This window comes from Saccostrea cucullata, unplaced genomic scaffold, assembly GCF_032062105.1.
Source record: "Saccostrea cucullata isolate Sc308-1 unplaced genomic scaffold, CSIRO_AGI_Scuc_v1 ctg237, whole genome shotgun sequence".
NCBI lineage: Eukaryota > Metazoa > Mollusca > Bivalvia > Ostreida > Ostreidae > Saccostrea > Saccostrea cuccullata.
In genome coordinates, this window is record NW_026931975.1 from 442,501 (window position 1) to 457,767 (window position 15,267).

At 35.2% G+C, this 15,267-nt stretch overlaps 2 protein-coding genes across 4 annotated transcripts in view; one reads left to right on the plus strand and one right to left on the minus strand.

Moving 5' to 3' along the window:
- Positions 1 to 12,078, minus strand: part of LOC134234153 (metallo-beta-lactamase domain-containing protein 1-like) — a 12,294-nt gene extending 216 nt beyond the window's left edge. Inside the window, exons 1-7 of one of the 3 annotated variants that reach the window (XM_062716215.1) lie at positions 12,022 to 12,078; positions 7,927 to 8,004; positions 7,624 to 7,722; positions 6,392 to 6,555; positions 3,864 to 3,890; positions 3,644 to 3,731; positions 1 to 819 (exon numbers count right to left, since the gene is read on the minus strand). The exon at positions 1 to 819 is cut by the window's left edge and continues 216 nt beyond it. In XM_062716215.1, the coding sequence (XP_062572199.1) occupies positions 539 to 819; positions 3,644 to 3,731; positions 3,864 to 3,890; positions 6,392 to 6,555; positions 7,624 to 7,722; positions 7,927 to 7,978 (711 nt within the window). In that variant the 5' untranslated portion in view covers positions 7,979 to 8,004; positions 12,022 to 12,078 and the 3' untranslated portion in view covers positions 1 to 538. Of the gene's footprint in view, positions 820 to 3,643; positions 3,759 to 3,863; positions 3,891 to 4,004; positions 4,032 to 6,391; positions 6,556 to 7,623; positions 7,723 to 7,926; positions 8,005 to 12,021 lie in introns of all 3 variants that reach the window. The other 2 variants (XM_062716216.1, XM_062716214.1) reach the window with 2 other exon arrangements.
- Positions 12,079 to 13,187: 1,109 nt separating this feature from the next.
- On the plus strand, positions 13,188 to 14,576 carry LOC134234166 (uncharacterized). The gene is made up of 2 exons (XM_062716227.1): positions 13,188 to 13,430; positions 14,284 to 14,576. Exons 1-2 carry the CDS (start codon positions 13,193 to 13,195, stop codon positions 14,418 to 14,420), a joined length of 375 nt encoding a protein of 124 aa, XP_062572211.1. The 5' UTR covers positions 13,188 to 13,192; the 3' UTR covers positions 14,421 to 14,576.
- Positions 14,577 to 15,267: the final 691 nt, after the last annotated feature.

Genomic DNA, 15,267 nt, shown 5'->3' on the forward strand with positions numbered 1-15,267 from the left:
AAAAATGTACAAAGCATTTCAGATTAAAAATACATTGAAAAAGTTGAATATGAAAAGCAATGTCTGGAGGCAGTTGTTTAATTTACATGTACTATATATTTACTCTTTTCATGTTGCAATCCCTAATTTCATTTCAGGAATGCAGGATAGTTTCTCTTGTTTGACTTTTCTGAATTAAACACAATCAATGATCCTATTACTAAATGAACATTAAGGTTCATACTGAAGTGACATAGAAATTTGCAAAAAATCAGTGACAAAATAAAAATATTTCATAAAAACTTTCAAATAAAATTAAAACATGCTTTACATAAATTTAAGTAATTGTCAGCAGTCATGCCAAAGTTCCTACATGAACCGTTATATGTAAACAGAAAACATGAAAGACACTGTGAAGCACCCAATGGATCAGTACAGCATTTAAAATTGCATAGACACCTCTGACCCAACATTAGTGTCTGAACTGTGGTGATTGCATTTGAACTGAAACCTCCTTCTCAAACTCCTATGTACAGGAATAAACAATGTACATTAAATACTACTGATCCTCCTCTTTCTCAATGACAACATACTGGCTTTGTACAGAGGTGGTGGTGGTGTTTCCTGTGGTTTGCTGGATCTGCTCCTCACTGTACATAACCACTCTGAGTTGCCGCTTGCAGTCCTCGGGCACCTGGAACATCTTACCGTGACCCGGTATAATGTGATTGGCCAGCTGGAGAATTCCGATCCTGCCCTGTTCCTGGGAATCTGGGTCCTCGCTCAATGTCTGCCATAAGCTGGGGTCCTCCAAGTCATCAAAACACTCAAAGAGACCTCCTACAAATACCACATACTGGTTATGAATGTAGCAGATATTTTGCTTTTAACCTGTGAATATAATAGATAATGTAATGGTTTGGGTCATGCATATCAAGATACATGTACCGGTACATCAATTGTAAAAATTTTGTTTGGTAGAGCACCTGTCGGCAGGAGTCCCAGGTTTAGTGTATAGACAATTCATACATTCACATAGTATTGGGTAGGAGCAGTAACACCCAAAATCCCCTTTTTTCCCCAAACATTACTTTCTACTATCAAAAAGTTTCATTGAAAGAGTGGTTACACCCCTATCCCCCACTTTTTGTTGTAGTGTAGTCAAATCTTGGTAATGTGAAAGAAGGATATGGAGATAACGAACAGTATTCATAAAACAAGAGGCCCATGGGCCACATCGCTCACCTGAGTAACTTGGGTGATGCAGATCTTTTTTAAAGATTTGTTCTATATATATTTCTATGTAAAAATTAGATTCCCTATTGTGGCCCCGCCCTACCCCTGGGAGTCATGATTTTAATAATTTAATATCTACACTACCCAAGGATGCTTCCACATAAGTTTCAGCTTTCCTGGCCCAGTGGTTCTTGAGGAGAAGATTTTTAAAGAAATTTCCTATATATTTTTATGTAAAACTTTGTTCGGCCATGTTGGCCCCGCCCTACCTCCGGGGGTCATGATTTTAACAATTTAATATCTACACTACCCAAGGATGCTTCCACATAAGTTTCAGCTTTTCTGGCCCAGTGGTTCTTGAGAAGAAGATTTTTAAAGATTTGTTCTATATATTTCTATGTAAAACTTGGATTCCCTATTGTGGCCCCACCCTACCCCCGGAGGTCATGATTTTAACAATTTAATATCTACACTACCCAAGGATGATTCCACATAAGTTTCAGCTTTCCTGGCCCAGTGGTTCTTGAGAAGAAGATTTTTAAAGATTTGCTCTATATATTTCTTTGTAAAACTTGGATTCCCTAAAGTGGCCCCGCCCTACCCCCGGGGGTCATGATTTTAACAATTTAATATCTACACTACCCAAGGATGCTCCCACATAAGTTTCAGCTCTCCTGGCCCAGTGGTTCTTGAGAAGAAGATTTTTAAAGATTTGTTCTATATATTTCTATGTAAAACTTGGATTCCCTATTGTGGCCCCGCCCTACCCCCGGGGGTCATGATTTTAACAATTTAATATCTACACTACCCAAGGTTGCTTCCATATAAGTTTCAGCTCTCCTGGCCCAGTGGTTCTTGAGAAGAAGATTTTTAAAGATTTGTTCTATATATTTCTATGTAAAACTTGGATTCCCTATTGTGTCCCCGCCCTACTCCCAGGGGTCATGATTTTAACAATTTAATATCTACACTACCCCAGGATGCTTTCATATAAGTTTCAGCTTTTGTGGCCCAGTGGTTCTTGAGAAGAAGATTTTTTAATGACCCCACCCTATTTTTGTATTTTCTTGATTATCTCCCCTTGGAAGGGGTCTTGGCCCTTGATTTTAACAATTTAAATTCCCCTTCACCCAAGGATGCTTTGTACCAAGTTTGGTTAAAATTGGCCCAGTGGTTCTTGAGAAGAAGTTGAAAATGTGAAAAGTTTAAAGACGGACGGACGGACAGACAGACCAGGGTTTAAACTTAACGCTCGCCCACTCGCAAATTGCGAGTAAAAATTGGTGTGGGCTCATAAAATTTGTAAGTTGTTCGCCCACGTGGCGAATAAAAATTCTGCAGGGGACCGAATTCATTCCCAGTCCCCTTACTGAAAAACAGACATTTTATGCAGGTTTTTGATTTAAAACTACAGAAAAATGAAATAAATCACAGCAGTATGGTCCTATTGTTCGTAAATATTCTTCATCTTTTCCATTTGAAGTACTACACGATTTGTGAAATTCCCTAAAACGATCGTCTTTTTTTCCTTATTCGAATTTCCTCCAACCCTCTGTAAATGGTTGATACGTGAAAGATATACAAAATGGTTGATACGTGAGAGATATACAATTTTAATAACTCCCAACTACTCAGTCATATGAATACTAAGTGTTTTCACCTATTTCAGATATGTTGTAGTCAAAATATTTAACCTAGAAAATCTTATTGTGTCATTGTCAATTTATCAGTTGAAGACATGTACCAGGGCTATGTATTTATATATATATATGTATTACCAAGTTAAAAAAAAAGATAGTAAAAATATTTATTGAATACAATTTTATTTCCTTTGATTAAATATTTATATGACATCTGACTTTTATGACGCAAGAACTCCAATTTAAACAGATGAATTTATATATGTATTTCATTTGTATCTACTTTTTGTCCGAGTATCTATGCTTTTTTAAAAAAAAAATCACAGAGACTGTGGGCTAACAAATTTAGCAGTGGGCTCCTAAATTGGAAATGTCAGGAGCCCACATGGCTCGTGCAAATTTCAGTTAAGTTTAAACCCTGCAGACGGACGGACGGACGCCGGACAACGGGTGATCAGAAAAGCTCACTTGAGCTTTCAGCTCAGGTGAGCTAACAATACAAAATAGGAGCAGAGCAAACACGGACCTCTGAAACATCAGAGGTTGGATCAGGTGCCATGGAGGAGTGAGCATCCCCTGCTGACCGGTCACATCCGCCGTGTGCTCCTTGTCATGATCGGGTAATAACGGAAAAATCCGTTGTCAATTCAGTGTATAAATAATGGACTAACAATTCGTATGAAAAACGTCAGTCAGCATTTGACTCAATGAAACCACTCTTTCAATGAAAGTAATTGGGACCTCCCCCACTCCAGAGAGAATGGAGAGCAATTGTATGTTAATTTTACCTGTGACAGCAACAGTTCCCAGGGCTGTGTTTTTGACCAGAACAGATACATCAGAACCAGACTGGCCTGGTGTGGACACGACTTCAACCTCATCATCAATTTCATAGGGAATCCCCTATAAATATAACAGTCTCATCATCAATTTCATAGGGAATCCCCTACAAATACATTATAATCTCATCATCAATTTCAAAGGGGAATCCCCTAAATATATAACAACCTCATCATCAATTTCATAAGGAATCCCCTACAAATATATAACAACCTCATGCATCATCAATTTCATAGGGAATCCCCTACAAATACATTATAATCAATCTCATTGTCAATTTCATAGGGAAATCCCTGCAAGTATAACAACTTCATCATCAATTTCATATGGAATCCCCTGCAAGTATAATAATCTCATCATCCTTTTTGAAGGAAATTCCCAACAAATATAACAGACTTTAACAGCTTCATTGGGAATTAATCCCCTGAAAAGATAACAACTTCATCATCTATTTCATTGGGAATCCCCTACAAATATGACAGGAGATGTGTATGGTAAATTTCTTGAAGCTGAATAAATGGCTTATGGAGTTAGTCAGTATTGCTAACATTACATTGCATAAGGTACATGCAAATAAAAACAAGAATTATTATCCTCTAAAACTAAAATTATTGAAATTCATTTTGAACATGTGTATTATGTGCATGTTAATTTAATTTAATCAATAATTAGTGATGTCATATTAGTATCTACTGGTATTAGCAACACAAGGATACTTTTATCCAGCAAACTAAAGCAGCTATAATTTCACTCTTTTCATTCTAATTTAAAGTTAATTGTTAAATGGAGAGTATACTTATGTATAAGGAACAATACAAAGTAGCTTCAGTTCATATCTGAGCACCAATAATGAAAGCCTTGCCTGTTTGTTCAGCCATCACACTAACACATCACTGGCAAACACTACAAAGATATATTTGTATACATTTATCACATACCAAATTATATCAAGACACAAGTACAAACATTTAATCTACTAGAAATTGAAAAAATTCAGAGGATACCTATAAATATGATAAATATCAACTTAACTATTTGCCAATACATTTGAAAAATGAACTTTTAAATTTATGCCATCTGACTACAAAATGTTTTTGTCCCCTGCTTGAAAAGTGGGGGATATTAATTTGGGTCTGTCAGTCTGTCCGTCCGTCCTTCCGTCCGTCTTTCTGTCTGTCTGTAACACTTTCATTTCCACACGATATCTCGAGAACCCTTTGAGCTTTCGCAATGAAATTTTGCATAACAACTCCCTATGGACTAAAGAAGAACCCTATTGATTTTGAGGTCAAAAGGTCAGTCATAAATTTGCATATTCTGTTTGTTATAACACTTTCGTTTCCACACGATATCTCGAGAACCTTTTGAGCTTTTGCAATGAAATTTTACGTAACAACTCCCTGTGGCCTAAGGAAGACCCCTTTGATTTTGAGGTCAAAAGGTCAAAGTTCAAGGTCGTAAATTTATACATTCTGTCTGTATGAAACACTATAATTTCCGGGCGATATTTCAAGAAGATTTTGAGCTTTTGCAATGTAATTTTATACCAAAACTCCCTAGGACCTCTCTCACCCCTCTCAAAGTGTCCCGCCCCGTTTGTTTTATTAGTATTTATTGTATTACATGTCGCTATTTTTAGCAAAGGGGCATGAGGAGAGTTATTACGTATAAAACAGGTTCTTGGTGGACTTTACATTCTTATTACATCTATTAGAACTGTTTAATAAAGGTTAAATAATTAGACACCATGCATTGTGTAAAATTTTGACAATATCGAACGTGAATATATACATGTATGTGACTTCATGTTTGCATATAACTTTTCCCAGATTGAAGCGGCTCCATGGTCTAGTGGTATGTCTCTCGCTTCACATTTGAGAGGCTGCGGGTTCGATTCCAAGACGATCCATTTTTATTTTTTTCGAAATACTATTTTTTTTTAACTGAATGATAGTATTCAGCATGTGAAATGAAAAATTTTTGAGGTCTGGCTTGTACAAACTCATAAAATCATCATTACAGTGTGATAAATATTCCAGAATCTTCTATACACATAATAAAGAATAAGCAATCAAACCTTTATATCCATATTGGCATATTTTATTTGCTTCAGTATACATGTATACATTTAATAATTCTACAAATTCAATCAAGGGGATCCGACCCCCACCCCTTCCCCTCCCCCAAACTGCGCATGGTTTACTTTTTCCCTAAGCGGGGGACACAAATTCTCTGAATTAGCTTGATTTTTTTAAAATTGGAATTCACTAAATTTTAAAATGATGTTATAATCACTTTCCTATCTGTTCTATTTGGATACATCTTTGTATTTTTCTGTCATAAATTATACTTTTCCTCTCAGAAAAATATAAAGTCAATATCACAAAATAAACATGTTAAAAGAATAAGAAGTTATATGAAATTAATTGCCAATTAACCTTTTGAAAATTAATGTATTACAAAATTATAAATTGTGCAAAGGTGATAATGGAAAACAAAGAAATAAATGAATTTTTTCAAGGCAATTATTTCACAGTTATTTAGTATAAAAATAATGTATTATAGAACATCTTGAAACACTGCCGTGTAACAACAACTCCCTTCCTTTATTTCATTTTCATACATCCTGTATATATCATCAATCGATTTTCAGAGCACCAACCAAGACCAAAGATTCAAAAGATGGGTACAAATACCTGCTTAAATGCATGGTCGAAGAAGTTGTCTTCAAAGCAAAGTTCTCCTGAGACAATGTGTTTAGCCTTTGTAAATAAGTTCAGGTTACCAACTTTATCTGACCGACCACTTGTACAAATAACATAGTCCACATCCATTGGAGTTAACTGGTACTTCTGTAATCCTGAATAATATAAAAAGTCCTAAGCAAACTAATATTTATTATTATACCTCTATTGATAATACTCGAATTTGATTGGCTGGTAAGAAAACTTTAAAACACAACAATGACTCCAAATGGTACTGTTTACAGCAATAATGACCTAGGAATCATTGCATATGGGACATAATGACCGGTCATTATAATTAATGACCGCTTAATAATGACCTCTTAATCAAAAATTCCTTTTTGAGTGAAGTTAATGCATAAAATAATAATCATTCGAGAAAACAACACGTTTTTAAAATTGTGCATGGTCTGTTTTGCATTACCATACAGAATACAGCAAAATTTTATTGTTAACTTAAACGCTTTACTCATTTCAAAATATAGTTTCAATTCAGTTCTGGAATGTAGAAGCGGCTCTGTAAAGAGTTTAATTCTATATTAGATTTTGACTGGGTAGAGGAAAAGTAATCGTTAGTTATAACAATGTACATGTATGTCGCTATCAACCAAATATTATTTTAATCAGTAAATCATGATGCAAAAACTTACACGACTTGCAGACGTCAATGTAAACAACTTCACTATACGGAGTGTAGAAACCGATACATAAAGAAAGCGGTTAGAGATTCATACTTTTCAATATATATATATCGATATAATAAACAATTGATTACCCCTTTTGAGTTCAACATGGTGAAATAAGGACCCTCGACCTAGCTGGGCCACTTGATCACCTGCCCTGACCTCGGCCGCTACGCGGCAGGAACCTCGTGGGCCAGGGGTCCTTATTTCAAGACCTCAAAAGGGGTAATTAATTGTATAGTGTTAACTTTTCACTTGAAACAGAAGTATACAAGACTTTTACAACAATACAACAGTGCTCTGCACTATTTATTATGTGTGATTTTGTTACCGGTACTAAGTATTAAGGCAATAACACAGAAAAACATCCATTAGTATCAGAACAGTAAAATAGAAAGCCATGATATATACAAGGAAAATATCCCCCCCCCCTCCAAAAAAAGAACAATATAAATTTTCACAATTTAAATATAAAAATTAAATTGATTGTCAAGAAATCACCTTGAAGAAGTAAATCTTTGTCCCATGGATTCCCTGTGTCAACAATGATGTTATGTAGGCCTTTAATTAAGGTGATGCTGCCACTGGTTTTCATCTGACCTAAAGTGAGAATATAAACATATTCAATGTACATGCAAGTAATTTGTAATTTAATCAGTCTGTAAATATTCATCACATCAGCTCGTTAAAAAGTTACTAGACCTTGTGTTTTTGAATTATATGCATACCAGGTTTTAAATTATCATTTTTCTTTTCAATTACATGTACATGTATAAAAAATATATTCTGAAATTATAATAAAACCTTGTTCTTTTGGAATACTGTAGCCTTCTTTTAGAACCAAAACTTCATACATTTTGTTGATATGGAAATGTAGTTATCCTACAAGATAATGAAAATTATTTGAACATTTTGAATAGCAATAAAACTGTCTTCCTTTAAATTAATTCAGTTAAAATATGTGCAAGACATTTTCATAAAAAATTACAATACACAACTTTCATTTCAGTCTTTTCTCATTATTCAACAGTTCAAGTTTTTTTTTTTCAGTACAAAATTCATTATGCTCTTCTCTAAATTTGCTTTTTAAAATGCAATCTTACAAGTTCTTAATTTTCTTATAAACAATATTTTATATCATCAAGTTTTTTCTATTCTATGGCAACAGAATTTCAGTGACAAATAAACATTCGTAACATGGTGGCCATCTCAAAGGACTGTCTTTTTTTTGAGAAGAAGGAAAGATAGAGGGTACTGTACATGGAGTTTGACATTCATCCTTGACATACAATTTTAACCATGGACCTCAGTTGGTAAAGGATGAACCAGTTGGTGCTAACTATGCCAAAATGGAGAGAAAAAAATAATACTAAAGACAGCTTTTTGTTAAGGATGGGATGATGAAAATACAAGGGGCAACAGTATCTTAAAAAGTTTTGCTATGACCTTGACCTCTTACCTGAAAGTTAGTTTAAGGTCATTGCAAATTTTTTAACCCTAAACTCTCTATGGGTTATATATGTCAGAATGAGATAGAACCACAGAGTGCAAATGTATGAAAATTCTAAAGAAGGGCTTTAAATTAGAATTATAACCTTGATCTTTGTTCTAAAAAATATGGTTCAAGGTCACTGCATATCCTCAACCGCAAGCACTTTATGCTGAAGTATGAGCCATATTGGCATGGTTTTTGAAGTAAAAGAAAGAGAAAATTCAGACTCTAATGATGATAGGGATTTCTGTTTAATCTCCCTTGCAGAGTTGTCATTCATGGATCCTCTCTCAGACACCTTGCGATATATTGGGCTAGCTTGCATGAAGATTCTTGACATAAAGAAGACATTCAAAAGATACTTTGAACTGGAGGTACTGTGAGCAATGAGCTCACTAAATGATACCCCCTGCTTCCCATATGGATATAATGGCAGTGTCCATGTTTTGCTATGGGAAAACCAAAATATGTGTTGGATCAAAATGTAAATAGGAGGTGCACAATGGCACTTTATAATAAAGATTCATTGAAAGTCTCATCAAATTTTCTTCAGTGGTATTAGAGGAGTTGCAGATATTAGATGGGTACCTCAGAACGTAACAGATGGACAGACATCCCGATTTCTATATACCCTCCCGCTTTTCAAGTGGGGGGTATAGGCAAAGGCACTTGTTTCATAAGTAAACCTAGTTTTCTACTATATACCCTCGTGTGCCCATATTTCGACAGTCATTTAATGTGTTGCAATATTTTATGTTATGTAAACAATAATCCACTAAAATAAATTGAGCGGTAAATACATCATTCAAATTATATTCCTTCCTGTGTAAAGATTTAACCAATTTGTTTTATCTACTTCTATTGGTGAAGAATTCAAAAGTGACATATAAACAATGGGCGCCGCCACTCTCTCATTACGCCCACTTTTAACTCTCTTTGACTTGCTGAGCAATCAGGAAGGCCAAGCAAAACAAATTTTTAGTGGAAATGAAATTAGATTTATTTTTTGTTAAATAAGGTAAATTAATAGCAACAATTGTAAATACAATGTTTGATTTCATAATCATTTTTACTCCTCAATGCAGTGAGTTGCTGAGGAATTTGTCATGTTATCGGACAACCCTTGTACTGCAACAGTACCGCAGGTGTGTCACTAATTACATGGCATCCCACTCATGCCATCACAGTGAGGGTGAATATTAACAAAATGGCATTGGTGTAAACTTTTTACACACACAACAAAGGTCCTTTTCCAAAATGACCACCTCCTCCTCCTCAGTATCACTGTCTTCCACAACAATAATTTTTTTTTTTACACCAGAAAAGCTGCCCCTTGATTTCATCTTATATTTCTCTTGCCTTTTCCCTTACCATTTTGTTCATCTTCATGTTGCACCATCTGATCTTTTTTCTGTTAAACAGTGGCCAGAGAAAAGTATGGTTTTTCTCTAAAAAATCTTAGCGACTCCCTCTCTCTTTGCATTCCTACAAGCTGTTACTTTTTCAAAGAATGTTGTGTCAACATTTTTTCTCTAATCGGTTAATCATCTTTTGAACTGTCAGATATCTCGTTTTCCAGTGATAAATATTTCTGCAGGGGGGGGACTGTCTGGTGGAATTACAGCTCGCGAACATGGGTAGATGCCAGTTTTTTAATATTTATAAGTTTTCTAATGTATGGCCTTATATACACCTTGCAAACTATATGACAAATGTTATATCAACGGTGTGTGATCAGTTATATTTGACATTCTGAATTGTACATTTTCTTAGGTCCATAACAGCCAACATCCAGTGGTTGTAGAATGTGACTTGTGTGTTAGTATAAACAATATGATGTTCCTGTCTCTTGCCCACTGGACAAGTCCTACAGAAGTGTGTGATTTGTGCCCGTCCATAACAGAAGAACTTTTTGACCATCCTTGATAGGGACATGCTTCAAAAAATGATCTTCTAGGAACTCACGGAATAGCTGTGAATTGGACCATCCTGTCTCTGAGACTCTGCCTACTTGGTTTGCACCTTCCATTAACTCTGGCATCATTCTCTTCCCCGCAAATATGAAAAAAGGAGGAATTGCTGTACCATATTCCACAACCAATCACTGTGGTGGTACTTGATTTACCTGCAGTGACAGCTTGAGGTGGAAACTGGTTACCACAAACAACAAAAGGAGGAGTGTGGTTCTGGGTAAATCCTTTTTCATCCACATTGTAAATTAGGTAGGGGACTTGTCAAAACTATTCTCTCTATACCTGTTCCAGTTCTTTGAAATATCTGTCAACAACAGGAACTGATGCACACTTTGCCCTGACAATTTCTACTGAGGCTTAAGGACTTTGAGGCCACCTGCTCACGAACTGAAACCACTTAAGAGAGAATGGGTGCTGCTTATCTCTAATACCATTTTGGACTGCGTAATCTGAAGCCAGGTCTACAACCTCTTGGCGAGTATATCCATAGCCATTTTTTGCCATGACCTTTAAATGTTCAACAATATTAAGATTCCTGGAGTGTATCTAACAAAGGACTCCTCCCACTCTTAACTGTTTCAGGATCAACATTGCCTAACACACGATCTCTGAGGGTTGTAATGGGCACATTGTATTGCCTTGCTGCTCCATAACAGCAGATATGCATTAGTAAGGGAAGTTGGTGAATACAATCTGTAACAATGACTTTTTCAAAAGCCTACAAATAAGGTAAAACAATACATTAAGCCATTGAAATTTCAAAAGTCATATCTTTTTTTTTCTTTTAAATAAAAAAAATGTTCTAATAAACTAAAAATAAAATTGGTTTGGCCTTGTTTTCCATATACCAAAACAAAGTATGTAAATTTCAGTACTGGATTGTCAGTCTATGCAGTTGACATTTTTTCAAGTTATGTGCAGAGAGCTTATACCAGTAACCAGATTTCATATTTGCATCAAAAAAGTGATATTGCGTAAGACAGACATTTTTTCGCCTTAAACTATGTGAAATAATTGCTTACCTGTTTGAAATGCATTTTCATAGATGATGCAGGTAAAAAAATTCAATTGGTACTATGTTTACACACACCAGCCCGATCTCGCGAGAACGAACGAGATATAAACAAAAGAACGAAACCGTCGAAATTCGGACCTTCGACCATAATAACAAAACTAGGCTTACTGTATGAAACAAGCGCCTGTGAATTTAACACACTATGTCTCGTGTTTATCACTGTGATATGCATGATATGACCCAAAACTTTTTTTATGATTGATATTTATTAACAGCTAACCTCCCCCCCCCCCTTTTCATCCCTCACTCTCTCATACGCCCACTTTTAACTCTCTTTGACTTGCTGGCATGTCCCTTTCGTGAAATACAGTTTTGAATAAATTTTAAGGAGACTGACTCTTAAGACTGAAGTTATTTACCGTCTCTGGTTGCTGATGAAAATGATGCTTATCCAATTCTTGTAGGAACATCCGGTTTCACTAATTACCGATACTACGAAAGTGGGGGTTTCAAAATGGCATTAGCCGAGATCCATAGTATAGCGTTCTCCAAAATGAACATGACTTCTTTTTTTTCACAATAATTTTTTTTCTTACACCAGAAAAGGTGGATTTAATTATATTTTTTCATCCTTAATTTATAATACCCCCCCCATTTTTTTCATAGATAAGCTAATCAAAAAAGTATTTTAAAAAATCTTAATAAATGATTAGTTTTTCACTGGAATGAAAGTTTTTCACTCTGGATCGGTTAATACTAGTGGGTTCATTCTTCGGGAGTGATGAAATCTTTGTCATCCGGGGGGGGGGGGGGGGTTGTAAGCGTACAAATACTCAATTAATATTTATAACTTATTATTAATGTATGTTTCTATATAGCCCCCTCCCCAATTTGAACAACAATTTGATCAGTTATATGTTAATTTTAATGTACTTAACCAAACATAAAGTTTTATAAAGTTAATAGTTTATGTAACATCTTACTATCAAGACTCTAATAGCAAATGAAAAGTGCAAATAAACTATGTAGATTTCTCAAATTTGAGAAATGAATTCTATTTAATTGTATATGATAGTTTACAACACTTACACTATAGCTTGGCAAGAGTCAGAGGTATTGTAGTTAAACACACCGCAAAATATAGACCGTCAAATATCAGACAAACGAAATATACAGGCAGATTGCCCAAAGGCACTTAATTGTTTCGTATATACGGGGCATCCGAGCCCTACTTATTTTTACCACCAAGTAGGGGGTGTCCCATATACAAAACAAGTGCCTTTGAGAATGCCCCAATCTCTCGAAAATGTTTATAAATTTATACTAGTACATGTTGTATGAATGCATGTTCTTTATCTTTTAATTCTTTCAAATTAATGATATTAAAATTGTTTCTGGGGTTACTTTTTACATGATTTCAATTTGTATTATATGAAAGTACTGAACATTTTTTACGAAATTCAATCATATCCGTAATGAAAAAAGGGGAAGGGGCTATGACGCCATAATGGAATACATCACAATGCCATGACGTCATAATAACATACTTCTTATGTATTCTTGTTGTTGGATACACGTACGTAGAGCGCCATGGGTATATTTCAGAGTTGCCTTGCAAAGCATAACAGGGTAGGGGTGATGGGGAAGGAGGAGATGGAGACGTATGAAAAGGTACGTCGGACAATGATCACGGAGGATTTGACTGAGAGGAAGGGCGGAATGGCTTTTGATCTAACATTTCTCACCGAGGATTCAGCACTTAAGCTGCAACCTGGACCACCTAGTCGATTGACAAATGACAAAAAAGAGAATTTTGAATATTGGAGAGGTAAATTAAATTGTAATCTTTATTTACATGTCATTTCAGAATGCAGTTTTTGTGAGCATTTTTATGCGCCCGAATCCCGGATCGATAGATCCGATGCGTATATTGTTTTTGTCCTGTCTGTTTGTCTGTTTATCTGTTTGTCTGTTTATCTGTTTGTCTGTCTGTCTGTTGTCAACTTTAACATTTGCCCTAGCTTTTGAACCTTGAGAGGTAAAGACTTGATATTTGGTATGCATACTCCACTAAAAAAGTTCTTTCAAAAGACACCAAGGTCAATGACCTTGTGACCTAGACTGTGACCTACAAGCTAAAAATAGCTTTTTCAAACTTTTTCCGTAACTTTTGAACCATAAGAGATAGAGACTTAATATTTGGTATGCTTGCTTCATTAATTAAACTCATACAAATGACACCAAGGTCGACGTCAATGACCTTGTGACTTTGACTGTGACCTTTATGCTAAAAATAGCTTTTTTCGAACTTTCGCCATAACTTTTGAACCATAGGAGATACAGACTACATTTTTCGTATGCGTACTCCACTGATAAAGTTCTTTCAAATGACACCAAGGTCGTTGACCTTGTGACTTTGACTGTAAACTATATGCTAAAAATAGCTTTTTCGAACTTTCACCATTACTTTTAAACCATAGGAGATGGAGACTTTATATTTGGTATGCATACCCTACTAGTAAAGTTCTTTCGAATGACATTAAGATCAATGGCCTTGTGACCTTAACTGTGACCTATATGGTAAAAATAGTTTTTTTTAACTTTGTTGCCGCCGGGCGCATAGTGTTTCACAAACACATCTTGTTGTTTAATAATTTGTGCCTTTTATAATTTTTGAATAGAAAATCAAGAAAAAACACAAGCAGAGAAGCAGGAGAGGGCCCAGCAAAAACGAGAAGAGGTTCTTGTGCAGAAAAAGATAGAAAATGCACACAAAGAACTGGATCGACTTGAAAAATACGCCAATCTTTGCAGTTGATTTACACCTGGACTTGGATCAGATTCAGCAAAAACATTTCTTCTAAATTACAAATCGCTTTGATCCAAAGGCAAAGAAGGGACATCAAGCTCTTTTATGTATGCTTCTAACTGCTCTGTTTACCTTACATTGTCATCTTTTCACAATGTTCGATCTGGCATCTGGCATTCTAAATAAATATATCAATTAATTTATCTTGTAATGGGTTCTTACTTATTCTTTGTCATTTGCTTGGTTTTATGCTATGTCCATTACTCTCTTATGAACAACAATGATCTCTTATCCGAAAATTATCTTAACGATCATTCATTACCGTATTTGTGCAATTTACAAGTATTCGAACACGATCAGATCTTCTTAAATGTACTAAAATTCAATTTCTCCGTTTTCTGAAGTTTATTGTCACATGACCTGAAGCATACGGTCATGTGATGCAAACAACTTTCAGTTAGTTCTTTTATTTTAAAACCTTCCAAAACATCGGTTTTGAAGACAGGAACACGGAAAGAGTCAGTCGGTCCTCTACCTGTTTATTATGAATAAATTTTCCAAACGCATATGGCATGCAAAAGAAACGACTCACTGAGTTACACGACATTCTCCTAATTCAGAGGAAAAGTTTAAAATTGAACTGTCTAAACGTACGTTTGTTACTTTTTATTGTAACAGTAAAAGTTGAATTGTCTGTCTGTAAAATTTATGAGTCGAAACAAAGTACATGTACATTTTGTATTTCTGTTTTGCACAAAAAGGTATCAATTTTTTTTACCAGAACGGCACTGATTGTTTTACGTGCATTCATTCATATTTAAAAATACACATAGGTTACGTCAATCTTCAAGATCCG

Excerpts from the sequence above, each read along its gene's own strand:
- LOC134234166 (XM_062716227.1), top strand. The coding sequence starts at position 13,193 with ATGGGTATATTTCAGAGTTGCCTTGCAAAGCATAACAGGGTAGGGGTG. Across the intron at positions 13,431-14,283 it reads GAATTTTGAATATTGGAGAG|AAAATCAAGAAAAAACACAA; the intron begins GTAAATTAAATT and ends ATTTTTGAATAG.